The 22,488-nt window shown below is 51.9% G+C and overlaps 1 protein-coding gene across 2 annotated transcripts; it reads right to left on the reverse strand.

The window, feature by feature from the left end:
• Nucleotides 1–10,910: 10,910 nt before the first annotated feature.
• On the reverse strand, nucleotides 10,911–22,074 carry SLC4A1 (solute carrier family 4 member 1 (Diego blood group)). Of its 2 annotated transcripts, none has more exons than XM_029211977.1 (18): nucleotides 22,017–22,074; nucleotides 20,955–21,022; nucleotides 19,935–20,115; nucleotides 19,691–19,826; nucleotides 18,975–19,098; nucleotides 18,735–18,819; nucleotides 18,388–18,584; nucleotides 17,687–17,897; nucleotides 17,239–17,445; nucleotides 16,915–17,063; nucleotides 16,606–16,800; nucleotides 15,450–15,623; nucleotides 14,916–15,005; nucleotides 14,251–14,417; nucleotides 13,502–13,755; nucleotides 12,285–12,454; nucleotides 12,011–12,187; nucleotides 10,911–11,319 (listed from the first exon to the last, which is right to left on the reverse strand). In XM_029211977.1, exons 3-18 carry the CDS (start codon nucleotides 20,086–20,088, stop codon nucleotides 11,239–11,241), a joined length of 2,571 nt encoding a protein of 856 aa, XP_029067810.1. In that variant the 5' UTR covers nucleotides 20,089–20,115; nucleotides 20,955–21,022; nucleotides 22,017–22,074; the 3' UTR covers nucleotides 10,911–11,238. The 2 variants fall into 2 exon arrangements, with proteins under 2 accessions (XP_029067810.1, XP_029067809.1); XM_029211976.1 differs by lacking the exon at nucleotides 22,017–22,074 and adding an exon at nucleotides 21,370–21,463.
• Between the last annotated feature and the right edge of the window lie 414 nt (nucleotides 22,075–22,488).

A 22,488-nucleotide genomic window follows, 5' to 3' on the forward strand; every position in this document is an offset into this window, starting at 1 on the left:
TTTGATACTGCCAAGTAGTGTTGTCAGTGTTTTTGGATTTTGGTCATTCTAATAAGTGTGTGGTGATATCTCATTGTTTTAATTTGCAATTCCTTAATGGCATATGATGTTGGATATCTTCTCATATGCTTAGTTGCCATCCATATATCTTTTTTGGTGAGATGTCTGTTCAGATCTTTTGCCCAGTTTTTCAATCAGGTTGTTTTCTTTTTTTTTTTGGCTTGCCATGCAGCATGTGGGACCTTAGTTCCCCGACCAGGGATTGAACTGCCAGGGAAGTCCTGACTTTGTTTGTTTTCTTATTGTTGGGTTTTAAGAGTTCTTTGTATATTTTGGCTAACAGTCCTTTATCAGAGGTGTCTTTTGCAAATATTTTCTCCCAGTTTGTGGCTTGTCTTCTCATCCTCTTGACTTTGTCTTTCTCAGAGCAGAAGTTTTTTATTTTAATAAATTCCAGTTTATCAGTGATGTCTTTCATGCCTTTGGTGTTCTATCTAAAAAGCCACCACCATACCCAAGGTCACCTAGGTTTCTTCCTGTGTTATCTTCTGGGAGTTTTATAGTTTTGTGATTTAGATTTAGGTATATGATCCATTTGGGGTTAATTTTTTGTGAAGGATATAAGATCTATATCTAGATTGATTTTTAAATTTTTTGCATGTGGATGTCCAGTTGTTCCAGCAACTTTTTTTTTTTTTTTTTTGGCTGTGCCACGCAGCTTGTGGGACCTTAGTTCCCCCGACCAGGCATTGAACCTGGGCCCATGGCAGAGAAGGTGCCCAGTCTTAACCACTGGACCACTAGGGAATTCCCCAGCACCATTTGTTGAAAAGACTATCTTTGCCACATTGTATTGCCTTTGCTCCTTTGTCGAAGATCAGTTGATTATATGTATGTGGATCTATTTCTGGGCTCTCTATTATATTCCATTGATCTATTTGTCTATTCTTTCACCCATACCACACTGTCTTGATTACTGTAGCTTTATACACATCTTGAAGTTGAGTAGTGTCATTCCTTGAACTTTGTTCTTCTCCTTCAATATTGCATTGCCTATTCTGGGTCTTTTGCCTCTCCACGTAAACTTTAGAATCAGTTTGTTGATGTCCACAAAATAACTTGATGGAATTTTGATTGGGATTGCTTTGAATCTGTAGATCAAAATGACAAGAACTGATGTCTTTTTTTTTGGCTGCATTGGGTCTCCATTGCTACACGTGGGCTTTCTCTAGTTGTGGCGAGCGGTGCGCGGGCTTCTCATTGCGGTGGCTTCTCTTGTTGCGGAGCACGGGCTCTAGGCGTGCGGGCTTCGGTAGGTGTGGCATGCAGGCTCAGTTGCTCCTTGGCATGTGGGGTCTTCCTGGCCCAGGGATCGAACCCGTGTCCCCTGCATTGGCAGGTGGATTCTTAACCACTGCACCACCAGGGAAGTCCAGAACTAATGGCTTGAAAATATTAAGTTTTCCTATTCATGAACATGGACATTTCTCCATTTATTTAGTTCTTCTTTGATATTTTTCATCAGAGTTTTGTAATGTTTCTCATATAGTTCTTATACATATTTTGTTAGATTTATACTTAAGTATTTCTTTTCTTTTTTTTTTTTGAGTGCTAATGTAAATAACAGTTTTTTAATTTCAAATTCCTCTTGTTCATTGCTGATATATAGGAAAGCAATTGACTTTTGTACATTAACCTTGTGTCCTGTAACCTTGCTATAATCATTTATTAATTCCAGGAGTGTTTTTTGGTTGATTCTTTCAGATTTTCTACATAGATGAGTGCGTCCTCTGCAAAAAAAGACAGCCTTATTTCTTTCCTCCTAATCTGTGCTTCTTTCTTCCTAAACTTTCCTTTTCTTTTCCTTTCTTTTCTCCTTATTGCATTAGCTAGGATTTCCAGTACGAGGTTGAAAAGCAGTGGTGAGAGAGAACATACCTACCATGTTCCTGATCTTAGTGGGAAAGCGTCAAGATACGCACCATTAAGTATGTTCGCTGTACCTTGTTTGTTGATCTTCTTTATCAAACTGAGGAGCATACTCTATTCCTAGCATGCTGAGAGTTTTTTATGATGAATGGGTATTGAATTTTGTCAAATGCTTTTTCTGCCTCGATTGATATAACCGTGTGAGTTTTCTTCTTTAGCCAGTTGATGTGATGGATTACATTAATTGATTTTCAACTATTGAACCAGCTCTGCATATCTGGAATAAATCCTACTTGGTTGTGGTGTATAGTTCTTTTTATACATTGTTGAATTTGATTAGCTAATATTTTGTTGAGAATTCTTGCATCTCTATTCATGAGAGATATTGATCTGTAGTTTTTTGTTTTTTTTCTTGTAATGTCTTTGGTTTTGGTATTAGGGTAATGCTGGCCTCGTAGAATTAGTTAGGAAGTACAGTTATCCCTTGGTAACCACAAGGGCTTGGTTCCAAGACCCCTGCAGATACCAAAATCCACAGATACTCAAGTCCCTTATATAAAATGGCTTAGTACTTGCATATATCCTATGAACATCCTCCCATATACTTTAAATCACCTCTAGATTACTTATAATACCTAATACAATGTAGCCGCTATGTAAATAGTTGAAAATACAATGTAAATGCTACATAGATACTTGCCAGCACACAGCAAATGCAAGTTTTGGTTTTGGGAGCTTTCTGGAAAAAATTTTTTTGGAATATTTTGAATCCACAGTTAGTTGAATCTGCAGATGTGGAACCTGAGGATACAAAGAGTTGACTGCTTCTATCTTCTGGAAGAGACTGTAGAGAATTGTTATAATTTCTTTCTTAAGTTTTGTTTTGTTTTTGCGTTACGTGGGCCTCTCACTGTTGTGGCCTCTCCCGTTGTGGAGCACAGGCTCCGGACGCGCAGGCTCAGCGGCCATGGCTCACGGGCCCAGCCGCTCCGCGGCATGTGGGATCTTCCCGGACCGGGGCACGAACCCGTGTCCCCTGCGTCGGCAGGCGGACTCTCAACCACTGCGCCACCAGGGAAGCCCTTTCTTAAATGTTTGATAGAAATCACCAGTGACCCATCTGGGCCTGGTGCTGCTTGTTTTAGGAGGTTACTAATTATTAATTCAATTTCTTTAGTAGATAAAGACCCATTCAGATTTCTTCTTGTGTGGATTTTGGCAGATTGTATTTTTTAAGGAATCGGTCCATTTCATCTAGGTTATCAAATTTGTAGGCATAGAGCTGTTTTTAATATTTCTGTATTATCCTTTTAATGTATATGAGAGCTATAGTGACGTCCCCTCTTTCATTTCTGATATTAGCAATTTGTGTCTTCTCTCTTTTTCTTAATTACCCTGGCTAGAAGCTTATCAATTTTGTTGATCTTTTCTAAGAACCCGCTTTTGGTTTTGTTGATTTTCTCTATTGATTTCCTGTTTTCAACTTCATTGATTTCAGCTCTGATTTTTATGATTTCTTTTCTTCTGTTTAATTTGCATTTAATTTGCTCTTTTTGTTCTTGTTTCCTAAAGTGGAAGTTTAGAGTATTGATTTTGGGTCTTTCTTCTTTCTGATACTATAGGCACGTGGTGATATAAATTTCCCTGCAAGCAATGTTTTTGCTACATCTTACAAATTTTGATAAGTAGTATTTTTGTTTTCATTTATTTCAAAATATTTTTAAATTTCTCTTGAAATTTCTTCTTTGACCCATGTGTTATTTAGAAGTGTGCTGCTTTATCTCCAAGTATTTTGGGATTTTCAAGCTATCTTTCTGTTGTTGACTTTTACTTTAATTCCATTGTGTTCTGAGGGAAGACATTGTATGATTTCGTTTTTTTTTTTTATTATAAATTTATTTATTTATTTATTTGTTTATTTTTGGCTGCATTGGGTCTTTGTTGCTGTGCAAGGGCTTTTTCTAGTTGTGGTGAGTGGGGACTACTCTTTGTTGCGGTGTGCAGGCTTCTCTTGTTGCGGAGCACAGGCTCTAGGCGTGCAGGCTTCAGTAGTTGTGGCACGCGGGCTCAGTAGTTGTGGCTCAAGGGCTCTAGAGCGCAGGCTCGGTAGTTGTGGCGCATGGGCTTAGTTGCTCCACGGCATGTGGGATCTTCCTGGACCAGGGCTCGAACCCATGTCCTTTGCATTGGCAGGTGGATTCTTAACCACTGTGCCACCAGGGAAGTCCCTTTTACTTTATATCTATACTATATGATGGATGCTCACTAAATTTATTGTGGTAATCATTTCATGATGCATGTAAGTCAGATCATTATACTGTACACTTCATCTTTGATATACGAGTCATTTAATTCTGTTATGGACATAAGTTATACTCTGTATGATTTCAGTTCTTTTACATTTGTTAAGGTTTTTTTGTGGCCTAGAATATGGTCTGTTTTGGTGAGTGATCCATGTGCAGTTGAAGGGAATGTGTATTTTGCTATTGTTGCTTGGAATGTTCTACAACTGTAACCTAGGTCAAGTAAGTTGATGGTGCTCTTCAGGGGTTCTGTATCCTTAATAATTTCCTCTCTACCTGTTCTATGGATTATCGAGAGAGTAGTTGTAGTTTCCTACTGTAACTGTGGATTTATCTGTTTCTCCTTTCAGTCCCATCAGTTTTTGCTTCATGTATTTGAAGCTCTGTTAAAAAATTATAAAAAAAAAAAAATTATATATGCTCCATTAAAAAACTATATATGTGGAAATGAGTGTTCACATATAAATATATCTGGAGGAAAACACTCTAAATTATTAACAATGGTTACTGGGGTGGAGGTGGGGTATTGGAGGCTTTTATTCTCTATGTTAAATAGTTCTGTAATTTTAAATGTTTTATAGTATACATGTATTATTTTTGAAATTTGAAAATATACAGACATGTTTTAAGGGAAAGAGAAAGATGATTGCATGGCTGCAAATGTGTCCTCCTAGCCTGGGCTATCTTGGAAAAAAGTCAGCTGGGTGCTCTCTGTGCCATTCCTGCCAAGCTCCCAGACCATGGCTTCTACCTCCTGCTTCTGCTTGCTTACCAGCCCTTCCTTCCTCACTTCCTGTCATCTGGCTTTGGGCCCAGGTGCCTGGGAAAGAAACAATTTTTTGAGGTCACCATGTGGCCTGCCAACCCAGCAGGCTTTCCACCATGTGACTTGGCTTTGCTGAGCAAATTTCACCCACTTCATCTTCAGATTATTTCTCAATGTTTTCCATTTTCCAGACTCTTATTCTCTCAAGATATCCCCCCTTTCTCATCACTGGGCCAGCTCTTACTTTTCCCTCAGGAATCAGAGTAAATGTCTCCAGGAATCCTTGCCAAACCTCAGCCGGCCTCTGCTCCCAGCACTCCCTGCAGAATTACGCATCATTCTTGTTGAACGCCTGGCTCCCACGCAGACTGGAAGTCCTATGAGAATTGGGGCTACGTCCACCTGTCTCTGCTATTGACTCACTTACATGGAAGGATTCCCAATTTGCCTCTTTGCAGCCAACCTCTCCTGTATATAGCTCCCAGGTGAATCACTTTCATCATGTCATCCCCAGTTCTAGAACCTGCAGTGACTTGCTGGTGCCTATTGAATCAAACCCAAACTCTTCCTCTTGTGTATATTTAATTACATCAACATTAAAGATTTCTGTTCAATGAGGTGGACAAAGTTAAGAGAGAGATGACAAAATGGGAGAATATTTTTGCAACGTCCAAAACCAACATAGATTCTTCCAGATCTCTTGCAAATCAACCTCCAAAAAGGCATCAATAGAAATATGATCCAATGATGTAAAAAGACTTTATGTAAGAGGAAACGTTAAAGACTAATCACCAAGTGCAAAGATGCTCAAACTCTTTGGTGATCAGACAAATGCAAATAAAACAACAGTGAGGGGGCTTCCCTGGTGGCTCAGTGATTGAGAGTCCGCCTGCCGATGCAGTGGACACAGGTTCGTGCCCCGGCCCAGGAAGATACCACATGCCGCGGAGCGGCTAGGCCTGTGAGCCATGGTCGCTGAGCCTGCGCGTCCGGAGCCTGTGCTCCGCAATGGGAGAGGCCACAACAGTGAGAGGCCCGCGTACCGCAAAAAAAAAACCCCAAAAAACAGTGAGATAATACCTCAGTCGGGGTAGGAAAAATCAGACAGCTGGATAATATCAATCATATGGGAATATAGGAACCTCCTGCTCTGTTTGTGGGAGTGTGGCCTGGTGCAGACATTGCAGAGAAAAATATGGCTGTACTTAGTCAAATGAAGGCAGATGTATTTATACCCTATGACCTAGCAAGTCCACTCCTGGCTTCTACATTTATAACTCAGAGAGATTCTCACTAGATCCATAAGAGGACAAGGCTGAGGATGTGCATTGCAGCATTGCTTACTGGAGGGGAGTTGGGTGCAGTCAGATGTCCCTCCCTGGGAGAGTGAAGAGGCCAAAGGTGGGGAATGCCCCCATGGAGCACCCCACAGCAATTAAAACAACTCTGTTCCTGGCTGGATCCAACTCAGGGCAACCTGGCTGGATCTTAAAGCCACAGTGCTGGGTGCAAAGAGGACGAACAGAGCAAGGCCTAGAACACAGTGCTGGTAATTTATAGAAATACACACTGTATGGTCAGGCCATTCAAGATGGCTGTTCTCTTGCTCTGTGTACATCCCCTGCCCAACCAGTGCCTGCTTCACCTATACCCTACGCACATGACTGACCTTCCTATGTACTTGCCCCAGGCCCAGCTAGTGATAGCTTATCAAAGGGTGGTGAGGGGCATGCCTCTCTGCTGCTTTCCCTGGTAACTAATGAGCCAACCTGATGTCAGTTCCCCCTATATGTGGCAGTCTCCCGTTCCCTTAGGGAGCGAAGACTGCCACCACGTCCTGTCTGCCGTACATGGTGAGGTGTCGCTCCAGGACCTTGCTTCACACATGTAAGCTCCCCCATCCATTAAACCATCGATGTGTCTATTGCTGACTCTGGGCTCTTTCTTCGGTCTCGAAGCTGGGCAAGCACAGGGCTTGTAGGCCTGTGGGGTACAGCCCAACACACACATACCCCCTGAAACCAACCAAAAAGAGACATTCTGAGAAATTTAGTTATGGATTGAATGCTAATTTTTTGCTAATTTTGTTGGGTGTGACAATGGCACTGCAGTTGGGCTCAAAAATGATCAGTGCTGGGGGGGACGCATAGCTGAAAGGTATAAGGGTGAAATGGCATGACGTATGAAATTTACTTTCAAGTATTTAGTTCAGCAGAGGGAAAAAAGAGAAAGTGTATTTTAGGCAAAGATTTAAGCAAGATTTTAAGGCAAAATCTTGATAAGTTCTGCGTCTGGGAGATGAGTATATGGTGGTTTGTTGTACTATTGTCTCTACTTTTGTGTATGTATTAAAATTCATAATAAAACTTAAAACAATATCAATGATACATATTTTCAAGACTATGTTCACACAAAAAGATACACATTAAACATGTGAGAGTGACCGCCTATGGAGGGGAAAGAAAATAGGAGGGAATAGAAAATGAGGACAAAGGGGAAGGAAGGACAGAAGGAAGGAAATAACGGTCAACGAAAATCCACTCTGGGAGGATGATTAACTTAACCCTTTGCACCTAAAGTCCAAAAGAAGGAGGAAAGAAATTGATATCCCCTATACCTCTACCACCGTGGCATTTTAATTTTTTCCATCTAAGCCTCTAACCTTCATTCCTGTGCCCACCGTACTTTTCCACAAGGCTGTCACCATGACAGTCACATCACTGCGTGCTTCCCCTAGGAATAGGAATGTGCTTTTTCTTTTTTAATTAATTAATTTTTAAATTTTTTGGGGGGCTGTGTTGGGTCCCGTTGCTGCGCAAAGTCTTTCTAGTTGCGGCAAGCAGGGGCTACTCTTCACTGTGATGCCCAGGCTTCTCATTGCGGTGGCTTCTCTCGTTGCGGAGCACGGGCTCTAGGTGTGCAGGCTTCAGTAGTTGTGACATGCAGGCTCAGTAGTTGTGGCGCACGGGCTTAGTTGCTCTGCGGCATGTGGGATCTTCCCGGACCAGGGATCAAACCCGTGTCCCCTGCATTGCCAGGCGGATTCTTAACCACTGCGCCACGAGGGAAATCCTAGGAATGCACTTTTGCTTACTCAGTGCCAGCACTGGGCTAGGACCCACTGGTGTGTGATCTCAACTCATCCTCTCAGTAACATTATGAGGTAAGTACCGTGTCCTGACCTCCATTGTACAGATGCAGAAAACTGAGCTCAGGAATGTGGTTCTTAGCTGGAATTTCAAATATCTCGGCCTCAGATGCCCAGGATCACGTGATTGCACCAAGCTGATCCAATCACTTCTTCATCATCATGGTTATTTTTAGGGCCTGCCTAATGGTCCATTATATTGGTGTCGGGTAATTCACTGTAATTTACTAACAGCTCTCCTGTTGCTGAGTATTTGGACTCTTTCTAGCTTTTTGCTTTCATAGACAGTCCCGCAAAGAATAGTTTCAGGTACAGAGATTTTCAACTCTGTTGAGTTATTCCCTTGCCAGGAGTGGGTTAGGCTTAGGTTACTCTGTGTTCACACGAAAGGGTGTTCCTCATGGCAGTTAATTCACGGTGAGGTAGTTTTCCTGAGAGGAAATGTGGACGTGGGGGGCAGGGCATCTGCGAGGAGAGGGGGCAGGAAATGTCGGGAGAGTAAGGTCTCGGGCCAGGCAGGAAGCTGGATCCCGATGGATTTTTTGTGGTCTTCACATTTCCTTAATGCCTTCCCTGCTGACTTAGGGTGTCCCTCTGTCAAGCCCTGGGGACTGGGACAACTCTGTGGGACATGACGCTGCCGTGTGTGGGAGGTGAGTGGCTGAGACTACTATCCTGGGGCCAGAGTAGCTCTCTGGCCCTTTGGCGGCCGCCCTGGCCAGCCTGGGAGGGGTCAGCTGGGGATAGGCAGTATGTAAATATAGATCCAGGGAAGGAAGCCAGGCGGCCCAACACTGCACTGACCTCTCTTTGGAAGGTTGGGGTGGTGAGGGGTGATGTCCTGACACCTTCCTCACCAGGGGTGGGTGACACCTGGCCCAGCAGTCCCCAAGAGTTGCTGGAAGTGGCTGGGGGTGGGAGTGGGGGGCAGGGCCTCCAAGGGCATCACAGTGGGGGCTGGTGGAAAGCTGGTCAAGAGATGCTGTTCCTGTGTGACTGATGGCAAATCGCATTTTCTCTCTGACAATTTCTGTTAGCGGTGCTGCCCAGCCTGATGTGTCCAGGCTAAGGGGCTAACTGGTCCTAAGGGATGTGGGGTTCACTGTGCAAGGGGCAGGGGGCGCCCCTCTCCCCACCTCCATGGGTCTTGCTTATTTTGGAGAGGAGGGATGTCGGGGGCATAAACTTGTCTTCCCTTGCTCTCCCACCCCCTCACTGGGTGCTGGCCCTCTCCACCCTAGGGCTCTGGCCTACCAGCCCTGCCTCTCCCCCAACTCTAGTGCCACACCCCTCCCCCAGCCTGGCCCTTCCTGCCCCCTAGGGCCACAGCCCTGCACCAGCTCCACACCATACATTCCTTCTCCACCTGGTCCAGCCCAGACCCCTTGGACCCCCGACCCTGGGAAGGGAATTCCAGCATGGCACTCACTCCACCACAGATGCATTTATTAGTAAAACCTATTCCCAAGCATCAAGGGGAAGGGTGCTAGCAGGGTGAGTGACTTTTTCCACTTGGCAGTGTTCAAGGAGCAGAGGGTAGGAAGGGGCAGGGGCATCCCAGTCAGAATAACAATACCAGCAGCTAACTTTACTGAACTCTTCTGATGGGGTCTGAGGCCAGGCGCTGTGCTAAGCAATCACTTTATAGGCAAATGTCTCCTTTAATCCTTATAACAAACCTACGAAGTAGGTACCATTATCGTCCCCATTTTACAGATGAGGAAACTGAGGCATAGGACAGTGAAGTGGTGGGAAGCAGCTGTGAGCCTTCAGGAGGTACCTGAGAGCCCTCTCTCAGCCTCCTTTTTTTCTGTCACACCCTGATTCTCAGTTTCAACCATCTCTCACCACTTCCAGTTCTTTCAACTCTTTTTATATTTTTCTTTTGTAAAAAAATAGATTTTGCCCATATTCTGCAGCTCCCACTGTCTCCTACCCCAATTGGTCGAATCTGGGTTCTCCCCAAGATTTGGTTCAAGTGGAGCTGAGGACGGTGTGTCTCTAATTGGGGCTCGCATGCGCGAGTGTGCCTGTGTGTAGCTGAAGTACAATGAAAGCTCTGAGGATACACAAGGTATAAATTACAAACCTCCCTCCCCCCCCCCCCCCATCTCCTCCCTATCTTCCCACCCTCCCCCACCCCCCATCCAAATCAAGAATGGACTGTACACTGCCCCCCACTCCCAACCCCAAGGCAAGGTCTTGTCTCAGTCACTTCTGTGTCCACGGGGGCCCAGGACCTTAGATAAATGTTTGTGGAATGAATGGATGAGTGAATGAATGAGAGCGTGGGGGAGGGAGCAGCACTTAGGAGTCCTGAGTCCCAGCCCTGATTTTGTCCTCACCTGCACCTTGCCCTCACCAGGACACCTTCCTCTGCCCCAGAGAAGAGGGTCCCCAGTGGGAGCAGAGAGGGGGAAGAGAGGGGCCAGCAGGGGCATCTCTAAGCATGGAAAGGTGGGTGACTGAAGTAGATTCTGGCCTCAGAGGTCAAATCCCAGCTGTATGGCTCAGGAGCTATGTGACTTTGGGCAGGCTTGAAGAAGGATGACTACTGTATAATAGTCCTTTCAGATTTTACGAAGCCCTTTTTTCACATTAACTTTGGTCCTCAGAAACCATCCTGTAATGTGGGTGTGATTATCAATAGACCCATTTTACAGATGAGGAAGCAGAGGCTGGAGAGATCCAGGGACTTGCCCAAGGTCACACAGAAAGCAGGAATTTGAATCCCCCCCCCACCCACCCAACACCCATCCTCTTTACTTCCCGTGTCTGTGTCATGAGGAGGTAGGGCTTGAATCTAAGTCTTCCAGGGTGGGACCCCCAGGTGGCAGTGTGGCCACAGGAGGGACTGCACAGCGAATCCCCCTACTGTGGGCCCCACTGGCCTTTTCTATCCAGAAAAGCCAGTCTACCCTTCATACAAGGTTTCCTAGACACCCTTTCCTTCCCCCACCCGTGGCCCCAGGGCCTCGACTGCTGCCCCAGGAGGGACCTGGGAGTCCATAGGGTACCCATGAACTTCTGCTTTTCCTGGGAGAGTGGGGAAGTGGAATGATGGAGGGGGCTCTGGGGCCTGGGCCCTCCCCTCACACAGGCATGGCCACCTCATCATATTCATCCTGACCGTTCTCCTCATCGAAGTTCGGCTTGGCATTGTCAGCATCCAGCTGCGGGGAGGCAGGAAGGACATAGGGTGAGTGGCTGAGGGCCCAGGTGAGCCCTCCCCCCCAGCGCTGAGGCACCTCTGGGGTCAGGAGAGCCTGTCTCTCTTTGAACCTTGGACAAGTCTTGTCCTGTCCCTGCATCTCCTAGGGTTGGTCTAGATGAGAGGTTTCCTCAGGGTGGGGAGCCTCCAGGAATCTGGTGCCCTGGTAGGGGAGGGCTTCCAGAGGGCAGGCAGGAGACCCCTTCACCGGGGCAGCGCCACAGTGACCTGTGTCACATCGTGGAAGAATTCTACTGGAAGAGCCACTCTCTGGATGGTTTATAAGACCACAGGACTAGCCGCTCAGTGGTGGGGACCACCCAAGTGGAACGCATCTCGTGAGCCTCTCAGTCCTCTCACCAGCCCTGTCATTATTCCTCTCTTTACAGGTGAGGAAACCTGAGGTACAGAGAAATGAGGCCGCTAGCTCCAGGTCACACACTGGGATGTGGCAGTGCCGGGATTTGGACGCAGGCCCCAACCTAGACCTTAATCACGATGCTCTTCTGCCTTCCTTAGTTCCCAGACACACTTCTCACATTCGCTGAGCCCCGCTGATGTCCCCTTGCTGCCCTCTGCTCTGGAGTTGTGCCCTCTGGCCATAGGAAATGGGGGGGAGGGGCGCGGGCTGGGTGGTGGGAGAAGCAACTCACACACTGGAGCTCCAGGTTCTGGAAGATGAGTGGCAGCAGGAAGCGGCGTAGGGGCACCGTGAGGATGAGGATGAATGGCAGGGCCAGCGAGATGGTTTTGATGCTTCTCACCACCCACAGCACTACCAGGCAGATGATCTGAGTGCCCGTGAACAAGTGCATTCGCCAGGTTCTCACCTGCGGGCGGAGGCTGGGGTCATGGCCTGCCCTGCCCAGGCACCCAGCCCCCCACCCACCCCCGCCCCTGACCTGGGCAGCCGGGAGGGCCCCGTACCCGCTTGGCGTAGGGCACATCCGGGTGGTACTTGCGCGGCTTGAACAGAAGCAAGATGCGGTCAAAAAGCTGGATGCCACTGAGGGATGTGACCCCCATGTAGAGGAAGATGCCAAACAGCACAGCCAAGGGGATGTGGGACAGGATGGGCCCCATGAGGATGGACAGGCCTGTGGGGAGATCCACGCAGTCTTAGCCCCAGCTGCCCCAGAGGATCGGCACAAGCAGAGGCTGGGGAATGATGTCACAGGGACTATATGGAACCCTTTTTGTGGATCCTCTTTTTTTTTTTTTCTGGCCGCGCCAAGAATCTTCTGGGATCTTATTTCCCCAACCAGGGATGGAGCCCGGGCCCACAGCATTGCAAGCACCAAGTCTTAACCACTGGACCACCAGGGAAGTCCCTGGATCCTCTTAAGAGGCATTACCCCCACTTTGCAGATGAGGGAGTAGGCTCAGAGAGGTGAAGCAACTAACCTAAGGCCACACAGCTAGTAAGTGGCAGAGCAGGGAGTCAGACTCTTGCCTGCCTGACTTCAAAGCCTACTCCTTTAACCTAGGGAGTCACAGAGGGCAGAGAAGCCCACCTTTCCTCTTACCCCGGTCCAGAATGCCTCCATCACCCTCCACCTACCCAAATCCCAGCCCTCCTCCAGCTAGCATCAGCTTCGCCTCCTTTAGGAAACTTCCCTGGCCTCTGCATCCCGTGGCGCTGCCCACACCAAGCCCAACTGGACTCTCAGCTGCTCTGGAACTCAGATCAGTGACCCTCTGTCTTCACCTCCCACCCCCACCTAGGAGCACTGCCCTTTGTATGAGTCACAGAGCAGCTGAGCTAGAGAGAGCTCAGGCATCTAATGAACCCTCTAATGGTGCAGAGAGGGAAACTTGAGGTCCAGAGACAAGGTGGGATACCTAGTCAGCAGCGGGGCAGGGCTGGAACCCACGGTTCACTGCACTGTTGGAGAAGCTCAGAGTACAGGGTCTTGTCTAGAGAAGCTTCCAGTAATGGAGTGTCCCCCCATCCCCCTCAGATCCCATTTCAGTGCCTTGGGTATTTCCTCCAGAATTCCTTCATGTGAATAACTGACACTGGGGAGATGTGGGCAGTGGGTGTCTGGGGAGACCTGGCTGCAGGGTGGGCAGGGCTGGAGGGGCACTGGATCCTAAGGGGCAGGGGCTGAGGGTGCTGGAAAGTGTGGCCAGTCCTCACTCACCCACGAGCACAGAGACCAGGAGCCCGCTGATCCGCTGCTCCTTGACTTCCTGAATCTGCGCTGCAGCCCCCGGGGTGCTGGCCTTGCCCATGACCGTAAGGGCATTGGCGTGGGTGACGGAGCGCACAGTGGTGGCACTGAGCCAGGGCATCCCAAAGAGGGTGGCCACCCCGCCCATTCCCATGACCAGCAGCAGGTCCAGGTGGAAGCCAGAGCCCTTGGCCACCTTGCGCTCTGGTTTGCTGATGATCAGACTGCGGGTGTGGAAGGTCAGGAGTAAGCAGGGCTCTCCTTCTCCCCAACCCCCTTTACCCTCTCTTCCCTCCCCTAGGCTTGGGTCCCTCTGTACTTTAGTTTATCCTTCTTTGCCCGTCTCCCTTAGACTTCCCTTCTCCCCTCCCTCCTGCACCATCTTGAGAAATCGAGACTCTAAGAGCAGAAGTGTTTTCGTCATCACCTAGAACACCCACCGGCAGATCTGCGCTGAAGCTAAAGAAGAATAAGCTTCGGGGAACCTCACGGGCACAGGCCCTTTCCAAGATCTAGCACCTAATTTTATGGTTCTCATTTTATATTCTTTTTATTAAAAAGGGCTCCCTAAATAGTACCACGTCATGTCCCACAAAACCTGGACCTCCTTCCCGTCCATCCTTCCTACTAGCATGCGGTCCCTGGTGTCCTGCCTGCCTGGAGCCTGTCCCTTTCTCTGCCTCGGACCCTCCCAGGCCCAGTCCCACCCTGGCTCTTACGTGGTGATCTGGGACTCAAGGAAGATGAGGATGAAGACCAGCAGGGCAGGCAGGGCGGAGGCAAACATCATCCAGATGGGAAATGGCTTATATAAGCCCAGCGGGTGGATGAGCCAGCCTCGGGCCGAGGTGTTGGATACGGTGAGCCCTTTAGGTACACTGAGTTTCTGTGGGAGGGGGGTGCTGGTGAGAACACCTGGGGGCAGGGGGACGGGGAAGGGTGGGGACAGGGAGAACCAGGGTCCTGGGCACTTGGGAACTTACTTATATTGAGCATCTACTTTGTACTCAGTCACTGCACTAAGCCCTTTACATACATTTTCTCATTCCCTACTTTATAGATGAGGAAACAGGATCAGGGAAGTTATGTAGCTGGCTCTGCATTGCACGGCTATTTGGTAGCAAAACTGAGATTCATACTCAGATCAACCTGGCTTCAAAGCGGATTCTTTCCTACTGCCCTGGATTAAGGAGTGAAAGGGGGCAAACTGACCCAGGCCCTTTCTTCAGCCAGAGGGGTCCTGAAGGGCTGTGGGAAGAACATGGGGCTGCTTGGAGAGACAGGACTGGGGAAGGGGTAGTTCTAGCTGGTTTCAGGTTTGGGGAGGCAGTTTGGGGGAGGGTGCATGCTGGGGGAAAGAAATAAGGGTGGGGGAGAGGGTCACCTGGGTGTAGGTGTCCTGGATGAGGGCATCCACCGTGACCATGATCAGGATAGAGATGGGAACCCCAAAGTCCCCAATGACTCGTCGCAGCTGAGGGCAGGTGAAGGGACCAATGGTCAGTGCCCAGTTGCTTCCCACCTCTCACCTGCCACTTGCCCCCACCCCTGCCCCGTCTTCACCAGGGGGTCCCACTCTCCCCAGGGGGAACATCTAATGCCCTGTCCTGCTTCTCAACATACCTGCCTCCTTTCTTATTCACCTGGCCCAGCCCCACCCCCAGCCCCACAGCTTCTCCACTCCCTTCCAAGAACTGTCCTTGGTTCCCCACTGGGTCCTCAGCCTGGACATGCCGAGAAAGGGAGATGCGCTTGTCTCAAGAGTAAAATCCTGCATGATGAGGGGGGAGGGAGGCTTGGAATCGGAAATGGGAATCTAAGGTAAGAAGGGGAACTAATGGCACTGGGAAAGCTGAGGGGAGTGCTGTAGACTGGGACAGGGCAGTGTAGGCAAGGACAGGTGGGGGGATGTGCTGACCTTGCCAGGGAAGTAGGAGCTGTTCTTGAACTTGCGCAGCATCATGGCGAACAAGAAGGTGCCAGCCATGAGCACAAGAGAGAGGAGGGCTGTGTTGGGCAGGGGCGCCTGAGGTTTGGGTATTCTTGTCACATTGTGGTCATAGTTCTCCAGCAGTGGGTGGTCCTGGAAGATCTGCAGCAGAAAACCAAGGCATCCTCTTTCCTCCCATCCAGCCATCCTCCAGCCATCATGATACATGCATCATGTATCATCTATCTATCCATTGTCCACCCATCCATCATCCATCTCTCTGTTCAGCATCTCTCTCTCTCTATTCATCATCCATTCATCCATCCATCTGTCTATGCGTCATCCATCTACCTCTCTTCTTCCTCAACTGACATAGTAACAGAGAGGCAATGGGATTCCACAGCTTGGTTTTCAGGACTGAGGACCAGGCTAGGCTTGGGCGGGGCAGGCCATGGAGGAAATGAAAGTGTGTGTGTGTGTGTGTGTGTGTGTGCGCACGCGCACACGAGCATCCAGGGCCTGGGAGCCATGAGAAGGCTGGAGGGCAGGAAACAAGTGCCAAGGAGGTTCCTAAAAAGACTTAGGCTCCAGACACTTGGAAACCAGAGAAAGACCCACCGACCAACAGAATCGGGTAGATGTACAGCATCCACCCTTCCTCCATGTAAAATGCAGACACAGAGGTAGGCATAGTTTAAGGTGACAGAGCTGAGGAGGCGGGGCATGCCCTCGGCAGGCCCTGCAGTTCCTAAGGGCAACTGCAGGAGAAGGAGTGGGGGACTTCAGAGTCTCCAGGACCCCTGCTACCCCACCATGCCTGCAGTTTCCCACATTCAGTCTCACACGTGCCCACTGGTTACTGCATGTGGTTATACACATGGGCCTGTGCAGGCAGAGGGGAGCTCTCATGCACCGTCACTCCGCACAGCCATGGTGAGGATACCGGCCCACAGACAGCAGGCATCAACATGTATGTGGTCACAGTCACATACCGTGAAAACACGGCCACATAAATGCCGTACAGACGCATGTGCAATGACACCCACAGTCACACAGCTTGTGCACAGTCACACACACACACACATGCACGCACGTGCACACACATGCACGCACACGTGCCTCTTAACACTCCCATGGCCCTCACCGTGACCAGCTTGGAGAAGGTCTCATAGATGAAGATGAGGGAGATGAGGAAGGAGAAGATCTCCTGGGTGTAGCGGGAGATGAAGCGGACCAGGAAGCTGCCCTCGAAGGCCACCACCAGCACCACCAGCAGGATGAGCCAGAAGCCAATCCACACACGGCCCACGATGTACTCCAGGCCGTTACTCTTGCAAAACTGTAGGGTGGTCAGAGGGAGCTGGGGTCAGATAAATGGGCCCAGGCCCCGTGCATGAAGCAGGTTGGGCCAGGGGCCAGTTACAGGGTGACAGTGGGGCCAGAACAGAGCTACCGAGAAGAAGGCTTCCTCAAACACGAGCAGGGGTCCTGAGAAGCCCACCACGAGCAGGGGCTGAGCCCCCAGCAGGGAGAAGAGGATGCCCTGTGCCGCGGTGGAGATAAGCAGTTCCGACACACCCATCAGGTTATGGGTCTTTTCTCCTGTGGATGGAAGTGACAGTGCGGTCAAGGTCAAGGTCATTTCCAGAGGCCGATAGAGTATCTCATGGACAAGATGATGTAGGGGTCCAGAGTGTCAGATCGGGGCAAAGTCAGGGCTGATACTGAGGCCAGAGGGTCAGAGGTGAGGGTTAGTGGGACACACAGAGGCACTGACCCAGGAGGCCACCGAAGGTGATGGCGGGTGACAGGGCAGCAAAGTAGATGAAGATGATGGCAGACAGGACCTGGGGGTTCAATGCGTCTGTGATGTCACTCAAGTAGCGGGGGTAGCGGCGCCGGATGTCACGTACCAGTCCCCCGAAGAGCCTGCCTGTCCGCTGCAGAGGGTCATCCTGGGTGTCCTCTAGACCCCCATTCAAATCTGTAGTGAAGGGCAGGACCACGGTCACGGGGGATGGAAGGGGGAAATGTGGGGAAAAGGGAATCGAGAAGGGGATTGTCTGATGGGAATGGGGTGGTCCAGGATACTGGGAGGCATGAGGACAGGGAGAGGGGACATGGGAGATTTAATGGGAAGAGGGGCGGTAGGGGCTCACAGGGCTGTGCTGGGCTGTCTGGAGGTCTGGGGGCTCAGCAAGCCTAGGGCTGGGCGGGGCAGGTACCTAGGCCCTTGAGGAAGCTGGGCTCTGGCTTGGCAGAGCTGGGCAGGTAGCGTCTTTTCAGCAGCTCTTTCTGCACGGGCACCAGACTGAGCAGGGCATCCTCAGAGGGCGCGTCCGTGGGCGGCAACACCAGACTGCAGTCTAGGAAGCCCTCTAAGGAATGCACCAGCATCTCCTTGTTCTGGGCCAAGTATGCGTCAGTGCGGAACACCTGGGAGCAGGAAGGAAGGTCAGAGCCACAAGGACCTGCTCAGCAAAAGGATCCAAGAGGCCACAGCCAGGGCCTAGGGGCCCCTGTCCCCCAGCCCCTGCTTGCTGGGAACTGCTTTTCCTTCCCCCCTGGCCTTCCACCTTCTGCTCTGAAAGGGCTTTGGGGAGGCAGACAGGGCCCTGAGTCGGGAAAGCAGAAAGAACTAAAGCGAACCAGGTGGCTTATAGCAGACCAGATGGAACGAGAGCAGATCAGGCTGGACCAGGCCAGACCTAACCAGACAGAGCCAGGGCAGAGTGGGCCAGACTAGACCAGGCCTGATCAGGCAGGGCTAGGCCAGACTACACGGGCTTGGACAGACAGGACGGAAGCAGCTAGATCAGACTGAATGGGCCAAACTAGTGAAGTTAAAGTAACCGGGGCCAGGGACAAGGCTTCAGCTGCCAGCCAGCCCCCTGGGCTCCCCCAGCCCTCGCCGGCCCCTCCTCACCCTCTCTGACATGAGGGTGGCAGCAGCCCGGCCCAGCTGGGTGTAGTCAATGTTGGGGGCCTCAGGTCCCAGCAACACAATGAGGAAGCGCACAGGGACTGCCGGCCCCTCTGGCTCCTGTGGCTTCTGCTCCGTCTCCATAGGCTCCTTTAGTCGCACAAACCCCAGCACTGGCCGCTCCAGGAACCTGGCACAGCCTGTTGGGGACAGACGAAGTGAGGTGGTCGGGCCAGGTCAAGGGGGGCACGCTGCTGGGGTCCAGGCTTAGGGAGAGGCAGGCTGGGCCAGGGCAGGAGGCAGGAGCAGGGGACGTGAAGGGGTGAGGTATGGACGCTCTGCCCACTTACCCACCAGCACCAGGGTGGCCTCCCGGTCCTGGGGACTCTTTCCCAGCATTCCAGATGACGAGTGCCCTTCCGCGCTCCCCTCTCCCTGTCGGAAGGAGGGTGGTGAGGGGAGTCCTCTGGCCACTCTGGACCCTGGACACTGGAGTAGCCCAACCCGTCTGCCCTACCCACTCTCATTTCGAACCACGTTCAGGTTGGGAGCTTTCCGGCTCTCCTCACACGCCCCTGGTACAGCCTCACCTGTTCACAGAAGAGCTCTGTCTCCAGCGAGGGATGCTGTGGGAGGAGAGGCTGTGAAGGGTCCCCAGAACGTGTCAGGACTGCAGGCTTCACACTCCCCAAGGCCTCCACATCTCTGGCGTGGCTGCAGGACGACACACAGGGGACATGGGCTCAGTAGGCTGTGCAGCCTGGGCTGTCAGCAGAGTGGAGACCCGTGGCGGGAGGGACGCGGAGACCCGTGGCGGGAGGGACGCGGAGACCCGTGGCGGGAGGGACGCGGAGACCCGTGGCGGGAGGGACGCGGAGACCCGTGGCGGGAGGGACGCGGAGACCCGTGGTGGGAGGGACGTGGAGACCCGTGGCGGGAGGGACGTGGGACTTGCCAGTGACCAGACTAGAGAGGCCCGGGGCGGAAGGAGGGTCAGCCTCCTCTGAAGGACACTGTGGATGGAAGCGGGTGACCTCTGTCTGGAACGACTAGGTGGAGCCAGAAAAATGGATGGAGAGAGGGACCTTGAGAGTCCGCCCTCCTGGGGACCAGCGGCCCCCAACCCTGAGCGTGGAGACATGGTTACCGCTCGAGAGGTGCCGGAAGCAGGAGACATTGTGGAAGAAAAGTGGGACCCAGCCTGGTCGGGAGGGGCCATCTGGACCCCCAGGGAGAGCTTGGGGCAGGCGGGCCGGGGAGATGGGCCCTGTGGGTGTGGAAACCAGGGCGTAGCAGTCAGGGGCACCTGTGTTTGAGCAGCAGGACCCGGAACAGATTTTCTCGGTCCTGAGGCTGGATCTGCCCCTCGAAGATAAACCTGTCCAGCAGCTGGCTGGCCACCCCGGCCAGGGATTTCTCTGGCAGGTCCAGGAGGACAGTACCTGCAGGCAGGGGAGGGGTGAACGGGCTGGCTGGCCCTGGCCCTCCTCCTCCCTAGCAGCTTCACATGCAGGGGCCACAGGCAGAGGGGCACAGAGGGGCCCACTCACCCTTGGCAAAGGCTTTCTGCAGCTCCAAGAGGCTCCAGAAGGTGAGGTAAGACAGGTGTGGGCGGCCCCAGATCCCGTCCTTCCCCAGGTTCTCCTCTAGCTGCACCCAGCGCGCTGTCTCCATCCATTGTAGCTCCTGGTTCTTTTCATCCATCACCAGTTCCCGCAGCTCCACGACGACCTGCAGCCCCACAGGCCTGAATTAGTCCCTCGGGCCCCGGGCAGGGCTATGGGGAGGCTGGAAGCCCAGGGCACGGTGGGCACTCAGCAGGCTCTGAGAGATGTCCATCAGAGGCCCAGGGGTCCTGGAGCACTGAGGGCAGAGCCTGAGCTCAGAAGGCACCGTCAGGAGCTACATCCTCAGGGTGTAGAGTGAGGTGTGACATGTGAGGAGATGACTGGGGGTCCCCCACCTCTGGCTCTGTTCCCCAACCTCCTGACCAGGCCCCTCACCCCATTTCAGAGGCATTTGAAGAAACTCTGGGCCAAAAGGGCTGCTAGAGTGAGCAGGAGAGGAAAGAAGAGGGAAGCCTTTGGGGTCACTGGGTCAGCCTCCTGCCTCCAAGATTGTCGTGTGGGCTCAGCATGCCCTTGGGGTTCCTTGGGGCCAGATGGCCAGTCCCAGGGGCCTAGCTGAGGGCAGACCCGATTTTCTAATCAGCTAGACCGTCTGGAGTCCAGCAAGGACGTGGGGGGCCTTGGGGGACTGGGCTGAGGAGAGCATGTATTTAATTCTGTGCTTCCCCGGGGAGTAACTGACAGCCCAGCTCGGGCCAGCGGACCTGGGTGGCCTCCCAGCTGTCCATTTATCTTTGTCCAGGGAGCTCCCCCATCAGTGGAAGGGGGCCCCAGGTCTCCCCCTCACTGGTAGATGTCCTTTACCTATTTCCCAGGAGGCCCATGCCTTCTCTCCCCCATCCTGAAACTGTAGCTATCCCTCTGCTCCTCTCCTCCCCTGGTAGAATGATGGATCCCAAGGGCTGCACAGGAAAGAGAATCGGGGGAGGCTGGGGTGCTCACCTCGAGGACGTCTGGGGGGCGGTGCGACGCGGTGTGGTAGTCTGTGGCTGTCGGCTCAGTGAGCTGAGCTGAAAATCAAGAAGCCGGTTAGCGCTGGCCGCAGACAATTCCCGCAAGACTTTTCTGCACCACCAGCATGAGCCTTGGACACCACAGGGATGATGCCGCTCTCCCTCCCCTTGCCCCTGGCTGGGACCCTGCCCCTGCTGCTCAGTGGGCTGTGGCCCCCCACGCGTGTTCTTGGCCGCCCAGCCTGGCACTGTCACTCCCCATCTGAGCGCTGTGGAGGACCCCTGGGGCTCATCCTCAGTGGTGACGAGGAGGGTCATCTCCAAGGGGATTGGGGAGTCCTGAGTGGCAATTCTCTTCCCTCTCCTGCTACCTTCTGGGGCCAGATTCCCTTCTTTCTTCCCACCTGCCTCAACGATCCCACCAGCCAGTAGCTTCTCGCTGCCTCCAAGTGGAGCTTGGGTGCCCCGTGTGGTCTGCCCTTATATTATTGGCCCCTGCACCCCCAGCCCTCATTTCCCAGAGGGGCCTCTTATCTCCAATACCAATTGCTAGCACTTAAGTCCTGTTGACAGTAAACAGGTCCCTTCCCGGGGCTCCCCAACCGAGACCTTGGCCAGGCCCAGGAAGGTTTCCTGATGTTTCTCCGCCCTGAGGGTCTCTACGGCCCCCCCATTTCTCAGGACTCCTGGACCCCCAAACAGAACAATGTTCCCAGAACAGGCCCAGTGCCTGGCCTGGAAGCCGGCATTGGATAGGCACGGGTGGCATGCGGGCTCATGCCCTCGTCCCCGACAGGCCTGGCTGCCCTCTTACAAATCTAAGGGGCACAGTGATGGGTGACTGGTCCTGCCTCCAGCACCCACCCCCAGTCACCTCCTGTGATCATTTCAAACAAAACTCTGTTTATCCTTCAATCAGCCAGGATTGTGGGAGAACTGGCCCTGGGGCTGGGCCGGTGGGGAGCGGGGAGAAGGGGAGGACAAGTTCCCCACCTGTGTCTAATGGGGCTCAGCAGCTCATCCCAGCAGGAGAGAGGGAGATGGGGCTCACCTTCTGCTTCCTCCACCTGGAGCGTGGGGAATCCAAGGTCTTCATATTCCTTCTGCTCTAGAAACTCCTCCAGCTTATCTTCATTCTCCTGTGAGAAGTTGCCATCAGGGCTGGGCTGTGGAGGAGGCTCCACAAACCTCCGTGAAGGTAGGAGTCCAGGGTTAGGAGCCCTGCAGATGCCACCCAAGACTCACCTGTGAATCCCCCATGGCGCTGTCCTGATTGTTCAATTGTCTGCAGTGATCTGAGCCCCCAGCATAACCCACACTGCAGGTCCCTGCAGGGGAAAGGCGCAGGCTGAGTGAGGCACAGGGCAGCCTGGGGTCTCCCATTCGTCCCCACAGGGGGCTGTATTTGAGTGAAGGGGGATCCCAGGTGTCGGGAGACAATGGGGTCAGAGGAAAGAAGTGTGAGTAGGGGGTTGGATTTGTAGGTCTGAGGGCAGGTGTGCAGGGGTCGGAGAGACAGGACA

The sequence above is a fragment of the Monodon monoceros genome, unplaced genomic scaffold, assembly GCF_005190385.1.
Source record: "Monodon monoceros isolate NGI ecotype Baffin Bay Population unplaced genomic scaffold, NGI_Narwhal_1 Super_Scaffold_9, whole genome shotgun sequence".
In the NCBI taxonomy this organism is placed as follows: Eukaryota; Metazoa; Chordata; class Mammalia; order Artiodactyla; family Monodontidae; genus Monodon; species Monodon monoceros.

What these genes read in the sequence shown, in the direction of transcription:
- SLC4A1 (XM_029211977.1), bottom strand. Translation starts at nt 20,088, where the DNA reads ATGGATGAAAAGAACCAGGAGCTACAATGGATGGAGACAGCGCGCTGG. An exon ending in GTCCTGCTGCTCAAACACAG is followed by an intron (nt 19,099 to 19,690) that starts GTGCCCCTGACT and finishes GTCGTCCTGCAG; the next exon opens with CCACGCCAGAGATGTGGAGG. An exon ending in CACCTTCGGTGGCCTCCTGG is followed by an intron (nt 17,064 to 17,238) that starts GTCAGTGCCTCT and finishes TTCCATCCACAG; the next exon opens with GAGAAAAGACCCATAACCTG.